This window comes from Balearica regulorum, chromosome 26, assembly GCF_011004875.1.
Source record: "Balearica regulorum gibbericeps isolate bBalReg1 chromosome 26, bBalReg1.pri, whole genome shotgun sequence".
Lineage (NCBI taxonomy): Eukaryota > Metazoa > Chordata > Aves > Gruiformes > Gruidae > Balearica > Balearica regulorum.
Window position 1 is genome coordinate 5,573,051 of NC_046209.1, and position 16,095 is coordinate 5,589,145.

Consider the following 16,095-nt stretch of genomic DNA (forward strand, 5'->3'; position numbering starts at 1 on the left):
CAGACCCATCGACGATTCCCAATAGACAGCGGGCGCGCCTCTGAGTGGCGGGCGGCGTTGCCCAATCGAAGGAAGGCAGCTGGGAAGGGGGCGGTGCTTGAGCGCCCGAGCCCGGACCCTGCGAGACGAGGCGATGCCGGGGCCCGGTTTGGGGCGGGGCCTGGGGTGGGAGGGGCGGGGTTTGGTGGAGGGGCGGGGCCTGGGGCGGGGGGCGCGCGCGGTGGCGGGTCCGGGCAGCGCAGGCAGCAGCGGGGGGCGGAGGGGAACGGGGGGGGGGGGGGGGTGTGGGGGTGTCCCCTAAAAGCACCCCAAGCCATGCTGTGCGGCAGGCCGAGGCCATGGCACCCTGCACGCCCGTTGCTTTGCGGTTCTCTTCAGGCGGTTCCCCGGCCGGAACAGGTCCTGCCCCGCACGGCGCTCGGGCTCTCTCCTTCCTGCGCTGAACGCCAGCTGGAAAAGCTGGTCTGGCAAAAAAAACCTCCGCACGGTGACACAACTTGTTCTAGGAAAACATTTCCCCTTTTTTTTTTTTTTTTTTTTTTTTTTCCTGGCATGGCTTGAGGCAATTTCCTGAACGAATCGGCGGTGACAGCAGAAGGCCGTTTCGCCACTCGCGGAACGCGGGCGGCTGCGTTGGCTCGGAGCAGGACGCCCTTCGCCTTCTCGACGGCGGAGCTGCGGCGATTCATCCTGCGAGCGCAGCCCGAGCTGCAGCGCCAGCCTCAGAGCCGCTCGGAAAGCCCAGGGATGGCCCCGCTGCTTCGGTGACCTCCCTTCCCGCGCTCGCCCTACGCGACGTGCCCCCCGTGCGCAGCGTGTGCGCGCCGGCGTCGCGTCCGCTGGCCTAACGCCTTTGATTTGTGGTTGCGACAAACCCTCACGGGGAAGACGACGGCTCCCTCCCTTCTCTCTCTGTGATGTGCAGGGAAACTCCCTCTGCTCGTTACACAGATTTCCCGCTTTCCGGGGCTGCGTTCGTCACGGCGCGCCTGCCCTGCTTTCCCCGGAGGAGCCTTTAGCCGCCCAAAGGATTAGTGGGTCTCCAGTATCACGCAGGAGCAAGACTGAGACAGCGGGGAGGAAAAAAGATGGCTTTGGACTTATTTTTGCTGATCTTGGGAGATGCTCGGGGTGTGAGCAGAGCTGGGGCGGGGGGACATGGTGGTTCAGACCCCCCGGGCCGTGCGGCGCTGAGCTGCCCTCGACTTCCCCCAGACACCTGAAGGTCCTGGGCAGGCGGGATCGTGGTTTCTAAGGGGTCCCGTTTCCCAAATGTAAGTGCTAATAAATGCGTGGGACCGTGTGAAGAGGCAGCGCCCAGACTATCGGCAGGCGTCCGGCTCCCATTCTTTTTATGACACAGGCTCTGAAAATGGGGTGAGAAACAGAGCGTGCTGCAGCTGCGTTGCAATCCCACCGAGGCGCTGGGAAGCTGTCGAGGTATCCCTGCTGCGTGTCAGGCGATGGAAGCAACTGGGAAGGGAAGCCAAAAATTCACAGACCCAGGGTCTGGGGAAGATGCTAACCTAGCAATGGGTCAGGCTCCTCTCCGACAGACAGCGATTGCTGAAGGAGCAGGGAGGAAATCTTTCTTTTCACCTTTGCTTTGCAGTTTTGGTGCTCACATATAGCACGGGGCTTTAGACTTTTAATCCTTCCCATACCGCAGGGTGTTTTAACAGCCAGGGTCTAGGGGAAGGCGTTATCACTCTCTCCCATCGACGCTGTTCGTATCCCTGCAGGACCGCAGCAAACGGCCCTGCTGGGTAATGACTAGAGCACGCCCAGGGATCGTGAGCATCCCAGTGATGAATAGTTAGAAAGCATCGGGAGGAGCAAAGCTGGAACATGTTGGATACAGAATCTCCTGGGAAGCAGAATTAGCCCGTGCTGAGTTTCCCACACCTGCTAATGCCGCATCCAGCGAGTGGCTAGGTGAACGGAGGGAGAGGAGGGTGCCTTCTTGCTGGTCTTAAACAAGGCCGCCTCTTCCCTCGCTTTGTCCGGGTTAAAATGGGCACAGCAGAAGTAAAACATCTTCTTTTCATTATCACAAGTAGCTTCATTGGTTCTGAACTGAATATTGGGGGGAGGTTTTGTAAAAAAACCCCAAAGCTATTTTTTTTGTCAGTTGCGATGGAAATAAATTTCTTCTTTTCTTGTTCCAATGCCTGGGACATGTTGCCATAAGTTTAAAGAGCAATACGCAACGGAGGTATCCCGGTGAGTGCCCTCCAGCTCCAAAATCCCCTGGGGCAGATTTTTAACGCGGGCTGCAGCCAGCGAAGACGAGGACTTGGTGTTAGAGGCAGGCTGCTGCCCCGGGGCGATGCGCAGCGAAGCGAGCCCTGAGCCCCCGCGTTCTTCACCCTCAGGAGTCCCCCAGGCTCGTGGTATGTTTTGCGTTGGAGAATCGGCGTCCTGTCACCAAAAACCAGCCGCGTGTCGCTGGCTGCCGATGGGGCAACGTGTTTGCAGACCCTTTCTGGAAATCCCACGGGTGTCCTCGAATGGGTTGCAGTCCATCAAGCCTCAGGCAGCGGCAGCCCTACAAGCCCCAAATATTTTCTTAAACTATGCTGGGCCACACACCCTTAAAAGCAGACAGGCCTATGCCATCTGCTGCTTTTTTTTTTTTTTTTTTTAATACCTGATAAGAACTTGCTCTAAATGGTCACTCAAGATGCTGCCTCTTGTCCTGGGTGCCTCAGCCCCTGCGGTGCCCCGGGGCGTAGCCGCCTTCCTGGGATGCTTGAGCCAGGAGTTCCCATTCCCACCCTCCTGCTGGGATCTGCTCCTCTGGGTGTCGGTGAGCACCCTCAGGGGAGCCACCCCAGAACACCCTGCTTGGGACCTGTCCCTGGGAAGGGCGCAGGTCCTCGCGACACGTCCAAGGGAAACTCGATTTTGCTCGATGCTGCCGCCGAGCTCCAGAAGAAGAGGTGAAGTTACCGAGAGGACTGGGAGAGTCCTGATGCCCCAGTGCGTCTGCCGGGCACCCCAAACCCGAGGCATTTGGAGCAAGGGACGGCTTTGACAGCGTGACTCCTGTTGGCGTTGGCAGCGCCGGGTGTCGGGGGCCAGGCTGCGGGGGTGGAGAGCCGCAGAGAGTTCGTCTCTTGTTATTAATTTGCTGTTTCTTGGCTTTGCACCAGGTTTCAAATTCAAGTGGGGGTTTGCCAATTTGCCTTTTTTTGTTTCACTGCGGCGCTCTGCTCCCCGGCAGTGGTGGGGCGATGTCTCTGGCTCCCCCCCCCTCCAGCATCTCGGTGCCGCCGGTACAGGGGGCTCAGCCCATCCACCTGAGCTGGTGCAGCTCTGTGTGTCCCCCAACACCTTCTCTTTTTGAGAAACTTTGCAAAGAGCAATTTGGATTCCGCTGCTGTATAAAAAAGCGCCCGAGGCTCCACTGTCGGATCTCCCAGCAGTTGTTTCTGCCATTCAGACACAGGTTGGATTTGGAGGGGGCTCTGTGCAGTGGGTGGGGGCTCTCCTCACCCTCCGGGGCCACCGAACGCAGCTGGGTCGGGATGCCGGTACCCGATGTGCAACATCTGCCTGACCTCACGATGCTCCGAGGGAACCCCCAGGTCCAGAGCAGCTGCGGATCAATCTGCTGCTGAGTCCGAGCTCCACACCGAGGCGTGCGCCAGCCCTGTGTCACCGGGCTGCACCACGGCCCCAGACTGTGCCGCAGCGCTTCTGGCCCCAAAAAGCCCTGTCCCACCACGTCCAGACCCCGCAACCCTTAGCCGCCCGGCACGCGCTGAGCTCGGACCCCGCCACCACCTTTGGCAGAACCCCTCCGAGCGAGCGAGTCGAGCAGCACCCCTTCTCGCCAGCTGCTCGGTGAGGTTTTTTCCAGGAGGACTCGAAGCCCTGGGTTGGACCATCAGGTCGGGAGCTGCAGGTTGGCACAGCACATCGCGGTCGGTACGGGGAGCCATGTCCTGTTTTGGGGAGCAGCAACATTTCGGAACCCGAAGGACATTCGTGCTTTCGGCGGCTCACGGTGCCGTGTGTCTCGCTGTCGCTGGAGGGAGCTGCCCCATCCTCCGCTGGCCTCCCAGCTGCTAACGGCAAGCTGCAGCTCAAGCGGTTGTTAAAAATGAAGGAGCTGGAGCATTCCAGGGAGGTTTCAGATGAAAACGGAGACCCAGGACTGACTGCTTCTACAGAGGGACCTGGAAGGGCCCTGGGACGCGACACGCTCCGGTGTGGGACCCGTGCTCTGGGGGCACGGGGTGGCGTTGATGTTGGTGGGACACAGGCACTTGCACGGCAGAACAGGGCGAGACCGAGGCGCAGAAGAAAGCAGCAGCTGTAGTTCCTGGGCTGGGTGAGATTTGGGGCGTTTAGCCTTGCCCCGGCTGGCGTTATCCTCCGGGCTGAAGATGAAATGCACCACTGGGGAGCAAACCCCAGATCTGCCAAAAAAGACCCTGGCAACGAATAAATACAGCGTAGCTCCTTCACCAGTTTCTGTCTGATGCCTAAAACCCACCGCAGTCTAGTCGCTTTAGCATCCAGACTAAAGCACGGCACTCCGGTACCCGCTGGCGCACCCAGAGACTAAACAAGCTTTGAATTAAGCAAATGGAACATTAAAAATGCATTTCTGAATGCAAGAGGGAGCAGATAGATAGCGCAGAGCCAGGTGTAATGGGCTGTTTATGCAATTGTGCTTGGGGCTATAATTAACCCCAGGTTTTTTCCCCAGGGAAGGAGAGACACAGGAGCTGGGGCCACATTTAGGTACATCAGGTATTTATACAGCTGCTCTAGGGGACTGCCATGTTTATTCTTGTCTCTTCCTTCTGCAATGAGCAATTTTTGTCTCCCTTCCTTGACCAGCTAAAGAAAAACTTGCTGTTTTCTCCAGGATCAGGCCACATGCATGGGATTATGAGCACAGCTGGACTCTACCCCCATCATCTTCAAGGCTCCCACTCCCTCCCCAGCTCATTTCATCCCTACATATGCAATCATTCTCCAGAAGTCGCAATAAATGCTTTTGGAGATGACTACGCACCTATGGTATGAGCCAGTAAAAGGCTCCTGGGGCTCGCCCTGATCAGCTCTGACTTTAATCCATCCAGATAATTCAGAGCTCGGCCCCCGCTCTCCTTCAAGGAGTTGGCTCAGGGTGCTACAGGGAATATCTTCCTAGTGCAAAGGTCTGCTGTCAGGCAGTAAGAAAAGCCAGCTCATCAGCACTTGTGAACTGCTGCCCCAGGGCCTGATTTCCAGAGGGAAAAGAGATTTTAAAAGTCCATAAACTTCAAATAGACTAAAAACTATTGCTGGGGGCTACAGCAGGGATTTATCTCAGAGCACTCCATAAGGCTACAGCTGACAATTGAGGCCAGAAGGAAGCGTAATGCTCAGGTTCATCTCCCAACAAGTGAAGTTTCTGAATCCAGTCCTCAACATAGCTCCCACACATCTTCTACTGGTAAACTATCAGGCAAATAATCCAGGCAGGACAGTTACAGGCTTGTTTTTATTAAAAGACATCTTCAGAAAAGATACTGTAGTACAAAAAAAAGTTTAAAATACATAAACTACTGCTGCTTTTTTTTCCCAGTATGAACGTTTATAAATTACATTATTAACACTGCATTTAAATATGGAAACAAATTAAAACAGGAAATTCATCGACAAGATCCAATGTCCTACAATATTTACAATATTTAGCAGCTAGGAGCTCTAGCACAGTAGTCAATATGACTTCAATAGGGCAGGATGCTTGGGAAGCCCCAAGACGGCAGCTTGGCCCAGAAAGAGTTTTTGGGGACCTGTTTTGTGCCCACCTCTCCCCAGCCACCCACGCCAAAGGCAGAGGCAGTGCTGTACTACAGGGTTACACACCCACCAAGGCAGTGCAGGTCTTGCAGAGAAACCCTGTTGTCCCCTGGCCCTTTAGAGCAAGTTCTGGGGCACACATGTGGGACGGTGCTATTCACTCTGCAAAGTCTGGGGAGTCTTTTGGGAGAAGGCAGCCCTCGAGGCTTCAGAGAGGGTTTACAGCAGGGCTGGTCCTGCCCAGGTCACTGCTCTGTACCTGTGCTGTCCTAGAGCTCGTCCTCACCACCCCCAGCAACTTCAGGCAGAGCTTAAGACTCAGCCCTCCAGGATCCGGCCCTCGCACAACCGGCTGCAGGATCCCAACCATTGTCTTCTGGAGCTGGAAGCAGTTTCCCCAACTCAGGGCAAATTCCGGCACAGCCAGAAATACAGGGCTTGGAAGCCATGGGGGCCAGGGAAGCCCCTTCTGCACAGTGTCCTTCAGCCTTCCCACCAAACCCACGTCCTCAGCAGGCTGAAGTCACCGGAGCGGGGGCTGCGCAGATGGAGCTGCCCGAGGCTCAGTGCCCCACCGCATCAGCGTGGGAAGGAGGTTCTGGGGCTTTCACAGGGGGATACATAGGACATCACGTGGGAACAACAGTGAGAGACAGGACACAGCAAGGCTCTGCACCCAACACTTGGGTCCAGGGTAGCAAAACCCTTCATGTGCTCGCCTTCCCCCCCAGCCCCAGCTCATCAAAACCAGCACAGAAGTGTTCAGACAGGACAGAAAGCACTAGACAACTTGAATTTGTCACAGCAACACGTGGCAGGCTTGCAGATCCTTGTGCATGCTCTGGAAGGTGGATCTCCCTGCTGGTGGTTCCTCTTCTGGTTTGGGAGATCCCATCCAGGGGTTTCAGCAACATGGAGCTGTTTTACTTATAGCAAGGAGCTCTGTCATGCCACTAAAGGCCTGCTAACCAAGAGAAACGCTCCTCGGGGGACTTCCCGGGGAGGGTGGGTATGTCTTCTGTAAACACCAAGTGATGGAGCTCAGGTCTGTGCTCCGCAGAGAAGGTCAAGTCTCAAGTGGCAGCTTTAGGGTTCTGCTTCCAGTGCTGTGGGCTGGATTTTCATGGTGGTTGACTTCAGTGGGTAATACCTGCCTTTCCATGTCTTCCAGAAGATGCCCTGCTTGCGCTCATGCCTCTGGCGGGGGATGGAGCGGAAGTACTTCCCATTGAGGTTGGCATGGCCACAGGTGCTGAACCACCAGCCACCTACCAAGGCAATGCAGAGGCAGGTTTAACCCACAGCACTTCGACAGAAAACAAACCCAGGTTCAAGGCAGCTGCTGCCCCTGTTTTCCCAGGATTCGGGACCTTACAAGACCATCTCATACACAGTTGAGGAGTCCCATGCACTGGGAAAACCTTTGCACAGATCCTATATGACTTCAGGACGCATCTGCAAATCCCTGCTGCTCTTTCTTGCATGCAAAACCCCCTCCAACTCTTTCAGCAGCCCCATCTCAGGCCTGGGGATTGGCCTCTGCTTCACTCAAAAGGTTTCCAAGCAAGGTGGGAGCCAACAAAGCTGTTAGGAAGACAGATGCTTGGGCCAAGACCTGAATTACGAACCCTTCCTGGTTTCAGCTTCCCTCCCCATTCCCTGCACAGCTCCTCCCAAGGACGCAGCTTTCCCGGGGAAGCAGGGGACAAACGGGCTCAACACCAAAAGGGTCTTGTCCTGCAGGGTCACTGTCCCACTCACGGTCACCACCAGACAGCGGAGGGCTGAAGGGAAAGCACGCGCCACTGGGAAGGAAGAGCTCGTACTGACCTGAGAGGTGTTTGGCACAGTTTGTGTCAGCTTTGAGGTCATGGTCACGATCCCGAGTGGAGAAGGGCAGCTGCCTGAAGTCCCCGATAGCGTTTTCCAGTTCTCCAGACAGAGGTCCCAACAGGTTGAGCGTGTAGGCTGTGCTCTCATCACCAAGGCTGAAGACAAACTGAACCACTTGGGAATTTCCCTCCCAGTCTTCCAGCTCAATCAGGAGATTGTATCTTCCCTCTTGGACAAGGTGATGTATCTTCTCCAGGCCCAGCCAGAAGTCACCTGAAACAAGACACATTGCATTGGCTCTGGGGACACAAACATGCCATGCAAAGCAGACACAGGAACAGGCTCCAGAAACAAGCAGGGACACTGCAGCATTTGAATCCCTGTCTGGCATGGGCAGGACAAGTCAGGAAGACCAAGGGCTCCTGCTCTGCAAGCAGCGTCCACCCTCTCTCAGCCCAACACTGCGCTCTGGCACAGAGATCTCGAGGGGCCAGCAGGAGGGAATAACTTGTGCTAAGATATCACTTATTCCACAATAAGAAGATAGACACTGGCATCCACCTACCACGAAGGTCTCCAAAGCCATTCTTGTAGGCATCCCAAAGCTGGTCAAAGTCCACAGAACCATCTGTGCGCCTCTGAATCACCGTCCAGCCACCTTCTGCGGGCAGGGAAAACAATGTCATTTTGGGATTACCATTTGCAAGACCACCATGCAAAGCGCTGCAGGACATCTCCACCGCTTTACCTATGGTCATGTCACAGTAGACTTTGAAGGGCTGAGACCCTGCAGGCTGCACCTGGAAAATACCGCTGCTTTGCTGTCCGGCCAGGAAGAGCTGGTGGCAGTCCTCCGGGAGCTCTGCAGGGAAAGGAAACAGCGATTGAGATGGCGGCCCCAAGTCCCGCTTCCTCAGCAGGTTGCTCCCACCATGGCCCCAACACTTGCAGCCCTGGCCACGGGCCCAGCCAGCTGTGCACAGTGGTTCTGGACACGTGCTGGAGATGACAGCCCCTGACTCCAGAATTTTTAAACACTATGACCCCATATCTTCCCATTTATCCAAACACAGCTCCTTGGGCTTCCGTCCAAGGCAGAAGCTAGGCGTTGGGCCAGGCTGGGGTGACCTAGGCTGGAGAGCACAACTCCCCGGCAAGGAGAGACCCGAGGAACTTCCCAGCCACCTCCACGCCTGTGGTGGGCAGGAGCAGCCCGGGGTGGGGTAACACCAGGGCCAAGCATCCCCATCCCACCCCAAGGCTGACACAATCTCCAAGGGCTTCGGGGCAGAAAGAAACCCCAAGTCCTGGGACGTCAGCAAGGCGCCTGAGCATCCGGCACGGGACCTCTCGCTCCCGGCGACTGCGGTGGCTCCAGTCAGACGTCCCACTGGGCAACCTGCCACCAGCAGGCACAGGACCAGGCTGGGGTGACCCTTTTGCCCAAGAGACGCCGGTAGATTGCCTGGGGCGAGGCCACCCCCCAGCTTGCCCCCCACCATCCCCACGCCGACCAAGCTCCCACGTCTCCTTCCACCCCGTGGGACTTTGCCCGGAGCTGCCAGCAAAGCACCGTTTCAACAGCGCTGATAAAAGTCCATCCAGGAACCACCACCACCCGCAGCACTCGGGGAGAGACGGGGCCGGGGTGGGGTGGGACGTGACCTGTTACAAAACCCGAGTCAAAAGGCCACAGGAGGATGTGCAGGGACTTCAGCCCGGGGGGCTGTCGGCACAGTCAAGGGGCTCTTTGTCAGCCAGGACAGGTGCCCCCGGCCCCCCCAGACAAAGGGGGTCTGTTCTCTCTTGTGCAAGGGTGGGACGGATTTTGGTGTCTCACAGCTGCTGCCTGCAGGACCCCAAGACAGACGGGTGAAGAAACCTAAAGAGAAGCCCCAGGCTGTGCCAGGGCTCTGGCCGCCCTCGCAGCCCCCCTTTGGGGTCCCCCTCACAGTAGTTGACACCCCACCCACCCCCATCAGGGCTGGCACCGTGCTCTGAGGCGGCAGCAGGGAGAGGGGCTCTCCCCACGGCCACGGGGCCTGACATGGAGGGGGGAGGAAAACGGGGCCTTTGAGCTGCCGAGGGCCAGAGCAGCCCCCGCGGGGCATCGCCTGCTGCCCCCGTCCCCGCCGGGCGCCCGGGGAGCCCCGATGCTGTGTCGGGGTGAAAAGCGGAGCCACAACTGGAGGAAAGGTCACAGCGGGGGGATGGCAACGTGATACCTGCCACCACCTTTCACCCGCTTCCCCCCCCCCAGATCCCACAGGAACTTCCTTCCCCTCCCTGGCGTGGGCAGCCCCCCTCCCAGCACCCACGGCAGGATGGCCCCTCGCAGCCGGCACGCCTGGGCCGACACGGCCCTTCGCATCCCTCAAGCCCCAGGGCTGGTGCCACCAAACCCACCAGTGCACCCGGGGGACAAGCGTGTGGCCCCAAGCCCTCCCCCAGGCCCGTGCACACACGGATCGAGTGAGCGTTTTGCATGAAGGATCCAACCCACACAAAGCCACCCAGCGCCGCGGGGAGGCCGGGCGCATCCCTGATATCCCCCGCTTCCTAGGTGAGTGCGGCCAGATGAGCCTCAGGGGAAGGAAAACTCACAACCCGACCCCACGTCCGCAGCTGTGGCCACCCCGGCTCACAAGCATGGCAGCGGGGAGCTGTCGGAGACCCGGTCTCGCAGAGCTCCTCGCCTCCTCTCCCATCGTATCTCCCAGCATCGGTTGGGACCGTGCCCGGGCAGATGACGCACAGAAGTCAACCCCATCCCTGTCTGGGTGTTCTCCTGGGCGCTGGCCACACTCGCTGCGCTCAGATCGCTTCCGTTTTCCTGGTGCCATGGGGACTTTCAAGCAGCTGAATGAGATGCAGCTGCTTGAACGGCCTCAGCTCCATCTTTTTGTTTGAGGAACACGCTCGTTAGTTCCAGTTCATGTTGCACATCCGTATGGCACCAGCAGAACAACAAGACCTCCTGGCTGCTCTGGATGTTTTTCTTTCCCTCCCCCTTGATTTGGCCAAACAAGACGGAAGAATCAACAAGGCTGGTTGGAGCTGCCCGGGGCATGGCACCGTATTTACCCAACACGATCTCCAGGCGTGACAGGAGGTCACCAACCTGGGATAAACACCCTTTCTCGCAGATGGCAGGGCATGCCTGGAGCTGTTTGCATCGCCTCCCCCTCACCCTCCCCAACCCAACCCAATTATTTTGGAGTCCCAGTGCCACGGGTAAGGAGTGAGCAGGGCTCTACCTTTCCCCTACTCGGCCGGCTGCCAGAGCGCGCAGGCTCTGCCTAAAGACATGATCCTCTTTCTGCAAGCGATTAAACCTTTCACTCTCCAGGCTGCTTCAAGCCTTCAACTTTCACATGCTTGGCCCCGTGCCATCTCTGGCCTGAAAAAAAACTGGTGTTCACTGGATGCAAATAAAAGGGTCTTTCTGAAAGGGCTGCTTGGTGGAGTTCATCGCTGTTCCCCGGGGCTGTGCCGGCACCGCGGCTCTGCCTGACAATAGGCACGGAGCCGCCGGCACAAGCCTTCCCGGTGCTTGCCTGTTCTGAAAGCAGCCACAAGCCTCCCCAGGCAGAGGGCATGGGGCTGGCCTGCCAGATACTGTGTGCTTTAAGATTTGCCAGAAAACTCACTCGACTTGCTAATGAGAAGAAGCCAATTTGTTTTCTGTCAGCGATATCAACACAGGGGATTAGGCAAGAGAAGGGGGAGCGCGCAGCTCAGCCAGGCAGGAGGGAGTCGGGATGCCCAGGGCGCTGGGGATGCTCAGGGTCTCCCCGCTGGGTACAGCGCGGCACAAGAAGGCGCTGAGGTCTTGCACCCCCTGCCTCGCAGCATCCCCGAGGGCTGGGGGCCCTCACCGCTTCCCACTGCGCTTTGCAAGGGTTGCTGTACCCAGCACCCACCAGCCAGCGCAGCCTACATCTGCCACCAGTAAGGAGCAAAGAGCCAAACTCGTCTCCCTGCACTTCACTTTCAGCATAACCTGAGAGTGGAGCAGCAGGTTTGGACTAGTTGGTTGGACTAGATGACCTTTAAAGGTCCCTTTGCAACCCAAACTATTCTAGGATTCTATAACACACTACTGAGGGGGAAGTCACAAAACAGAGCTGGGAAAAAACAGGGGGAAAGAGGTTTTGAGACAGTTTTCTGGCTCGCTAATGCTATTCTGACTGAGGTGGACCTCATGTAGCTCCGCTGCGGGCTGGCCAGCCCCACCAAGCCGAGCACCAGGAGGAGTTTGGAGCCCCGTGTCCCATCTCTCTCCTCATCCGCATCGATTCTGCAGCGCTTTGTTCTGCCCACCCAGCTTTCAGGCACACCGGTGGCAGCTCTGGGCTCCACATACAAGTTACCATGTGTTTTCCCATCACTATCCGTGTTAAGCCCTGGGCAGGATTTCCCCATGCATCCTTACCCTGCCTGGTTTCTGTTTGGCTCACACTGGACATCCCCAGACAGCTGCACAGACAGAGCCAGCACCACGATTTAGCTGACATAACATGAGAGCAGCTGCTCCCGGGCAGCAAACCCTGCGGGGATGCCAGTTCCTGTCCGGGAGGCTGCAGGTCACAGCACAGCTGGGGACACCCACTCTGCTGCCTTTAGCTCTGCAGGAGCTCCTCCAGCCCCCTCGCTGGCGGAGAGGATGCTCCAGGCAGAGCCAGCTCTGGATGCAGCATCCACTTGCCCGCCCCGGTGCGGGTTTCCCAGGGCTGTGAGCGTCTAGTGCCTTCACTACCCAGGTGTTTGCCACAGCTCAGCACCGTCCGCTCAGAATACTGCGAGCCGAGCCACTTGTCTTTCACTCATGAGCCCTGAATACGAGCCAAGGGAGAGAGACACACAAGGATCTAGCTCTTCTCTCATAGCCCAGGGTACTCTGCCTGGTAAAGTAAGAGCAGGTGAACAAGAGTCAACCCCAAGGAGCAGAGATCCTCCTTTCCTGCCTGCGTTCACCCCCCCACCTGCCAATCCTCTTTGACAAATACCTGCTAGCGGCATTTCTCCGCTCCCCACTGCATTCTTAATATCAGGCAGAAAAATTCCTCTTAAATCCTTAAATTCCTGCTGGACTAATACTGATCCAAAAGGCTAGGATCCTGCCTGTGCTCAAGAAACCCCCAGTCTGGCCAAACGCCCAAGCTCCAGTTTTGAGAGCAAATCTCACATCCTGACTCAGGACAACTGAGCCTTTTGTTCCCAAATGGTTGCAACTGCTGCAGGTTTGCTCTGGCACGGAGTAGCAGGGCAGCACGGGCAGATACTCACTCTGTGTCAGCACGGGCTCCCTACTAGCATTCTGGCTCTGGTTGGTAAGGCTGAGGCTCTTCAGGTTTATCTTCCACTTCAGAGACTGTGTTTTGTTGTCCTTCAGGTGTAAGGGGATCAGTAGATTGACCTAAAAAAAGGCACAAGTCAGAACAGTTTTATCTCAGCTCATTTTCAACGCTGGCACTCAGGGGAGCTGATCAGCCGAGGCGCCAGCCGCTCCCCTGTGACCAGAGCTGAGGCTGAACTTGCCCAGAAACTGGAGGAATAGGAGACACCTGAGGCTGGCAAAGCCACGACTGTGGTTTTTCACACCCATGCTAACAAGTTTATTCTGCAGATAAACTCAAAGGAAGAGCCCAGAGAGGCTCTGTTCCCACACACCAATTCCTCCTATTGCTCGGTGCAAATACTTGGGAAGCTTGCAATTTGCTCGCCTTGCACCAACGCTGCGGCACAAGGACCGGGGCCACAACCTTCGTAGGGTCCCCAAAGGCAGGGAGCAGCAGCCAGTTCCCTGTCACCGGAGCACTGGGGCAGCTCATGCCAGTGTTTGGGACCAGACCGCGGCCCCCCGCAGCTGCAGAGCAGGACAGGAGCTCACCTTGCTCTGCAGGCTTTTAATCTGCAGATTCTGCTTGTCCAGCTTGTACTGCTGCTGCTTGATCTTCTGCAAGAGCTCCTCAATTCGCAAGTTCTGCGCATCCATCAGGGACTGCGGGGGGAAGAGCCAGGTGAACCCCGCAGCTCTGGGGAGATCCAGCCGTGCTGCACACACCGCACAGAGCCAGGCGGGCCACTCACCCTGGCGGGGTGGGTCCCCACAGGTGCTGCCGGTGCTCCCAGGAGCATCATGCCCCCCCACCCCCCGAGGCTGCTCCCCACACCCACCCCCATTGCCCCGGGAGGGTCGGGTCCCCCCAGTCGCTCTTCCCGAGAAGGCAGGGGCCCCTCCCCGCTACCCGCCCCCCCCCAGGCTGGTCCCGGCACCCTCCTCACCCCTCGGGTCCTGCCCGAAGCCCGGCTCCCCCCGCTCACCTGCAGCGCTCCCAGGTCCTTGGCGCTCTGGTTCTCGGCCGGCCGCGCCTGCAACGCCTGCCGAACGCGGCCCTCCAGCTGCTCCAGCCGCCCCTGGATCTCGGCTTTGTCGGCAGCCACCTCCTCCAGGCGCTGCCGCAGAGCCTCGGAGAGGTTGAGGAGCTGCCGGCCGCGGCCCTCCAGCTCCCGCACGCTGGCCCGCAACCGCTCGCCCCGCTCCTGCGCCTCCCGCGCCTGCCGCAGCAGCCGCCCCATGGAGCTGTTGTGGGCGCTGAGGCGGCTGCCCAGCTCCCGCATCTGCCCCTTGGTGCGGTCCACATGCTCCTTCAGGCCGTGGCCGAGCTGCAGCAGCCCGTGGGCGATCACGTTCACCTCGTCCCAGGAGGCGAACTGCGCCCGCCGCTCCTTCCCGCCGCCCCCCACCGCCGCCCGCCGCTCGGCTCCGGGTCGCTCGGCTCCGGGTCGCCCCGCTGCGGGTCCCGGGGCCGGTCCCACGGACATCCCCGCCGCCGCCACGGCGGTGCACAGCAGCAGCAGCGGTGCCCGCCCGACCCGCATGGCTGCCCCGCCGCCTCCCAAGTGCCTGCCTCTCCGCCGCGCCCCCGCTTTTATCAGCGCCCGGGCACCGCGGCGGGGAGGGCCCCGGGACCGGCCCCTCCCCGCCCGCCTGGCCCCGCCGCTTTGTTCGCCCTCCCCCGCCGGCTCCCAGCCCCGTCATCCTCCCCCCCGCCCCGGTGCCTTGCCGCTGAGCCCTGCCTGCGCCCGTCCTCGCACCTCCTCCCACCCCGGTCCCTGTCCCCATCCCGTCCCTGCTGACCACCCTGCCCTGGGGACCCCCATCCCCACCGAGCCGCTCGGTCCCCTCCCGTGGACCCCCCAGCCACGGGTGCTGCCCCTCCACGCGCCTGCACCCGCGTCCTCTCCGCAGGCCGTGGCCCGCTGGGAGCTGCTGGCCTTGGGGTGGGCGCATGCGGCAGGCATGGGGCTCCCGGGCCGTGCCCTAATGGGTGCTGGGTGCCTGCGCTGTGGGCGCAGGGGTGGCCCCGGGCACGCTGCAGGCACAGGGCTCCCGCGCGATGCCCCGCAGGGAGATGGCAGCCCTGGGGAGGGGGCACGCTTGGGGTCAGCTCCTCTGCGCACCTCGAGGGAGCAGGACCCTCACTCCTCTAAACGCTCTGGGTCTCTGAGAATGCCAAGGATTAATTCCTCCCCCCTCTAAGGCTTCAGTCATCCCCCTGTGAAAAATGTACGTCTTCTTTCATTGTGTCCTTGACTCCAGTTACCAACTCTTCCCTCTTGTCCTGCCTTTTCTGCCAGCTTAAAGGGATTTTCAGTCTCTGTTTTTAGTCCCCACGAAGGAATTCACACACCGTGCTGGAGCCGCTCTCGGCTCTTTTTAGATACGAGCAGATGGAGCTCTTCTGCTCCCCCCCGGGTGTTTCCTCCCGACGCCCCAGCGCTCAATCCCTCCTCTGCAAAGCAGATCCTAGAGAAGGGAGCTGCGTTTCCATCCGCACTGTCTTTAGGGGCTAAATTCCCACTTCCTACCGCTTGCTGGGCCAGGGCTCGGCTCCTGCGGGACCAGGGCTCAGCCCCTGCGGGACCAGGGCTGCAGCCCCTGCGGGACCAGGGCTCAGCCCCTGCGGGACCAGGGCTCGGCTCCTGCGGGACCAGGGCTCAGCTCCTGCGGGACCAGGGCTCGGCTCCTGCGGGACCAGGGCTCAGCCCCTGCGGGACCAGGGCTCAGCCCCTGCGGGACCAGGGTTGCAGCTCCTGCGGGACCAGGGCTCGGCTGCTGCGGGACCAGGGCTCAGCTCCTGCGGGACCAGGGCTCGGCCCCTGCGGGACCAGGGCTGCTGCTCCTGCGGGACCAGGGCTCAGCTCCTGCGGGACCAGGGGCTGCAGCCCCTGCGGGACCAGGGCTCGGCTCCTGCGGGACCAGGGCTGCAGCTCCTGCGGGACCAGGGCTCGGCCCCTGCGGGACCAGGGCTCAGCTCCTGCGGGACCAGGGCTCGGCTCCTGCGGGACCAGGGCTGCAGCTTCTGCGGGACCGGGGCTCAGCTCCTGCAGGACCAGGGCTGCAGCCCCTGCGGGACCGGGGCTCGGCTCCTGCCCAGCTCGCTGCCACCC

General features: G+C 59.5%; 1 protein-coding gene across 1 annotated transcript; it reads right to left on the reverse strand.

Moving 5' to 3' along the window:
* Nucleotides 1-5,485: 5,485 nt before the first annotated feature.
* On the reverse strand, nucleotides 5,486-14,536 carry ANGPTL4 (angiopoietin like 4). Its single transcript, XM_075776380.1, has 7 exons — nucleotides 13,966-14,536; nucleotides 13,532-13,642; nucleotides 12,928-13,057; nucleotides 8,387-8,500; nucleotides 8,204-8,299; nucleotides 7,636-7,911; nucleotides 5,486-7,073 (listed from the first exon to the last, which is right to left on the reverse strand). The coding sequence occupies exons 1-7, from the start codon at nucleotides 14,521-14,523 to the stop codon at nucleotides 6,892-6,894; spliced, it is 1,467 nt and encodes a 488-aa protein (XP_075632495.1). The 5' UTR covers nucleotides 14,524-14,536; the 3' UTR covers nucleotides 5,486-6,891.
* Nucleotides 14,537-16,095: the final 1,559 nt, after the last annotated feature.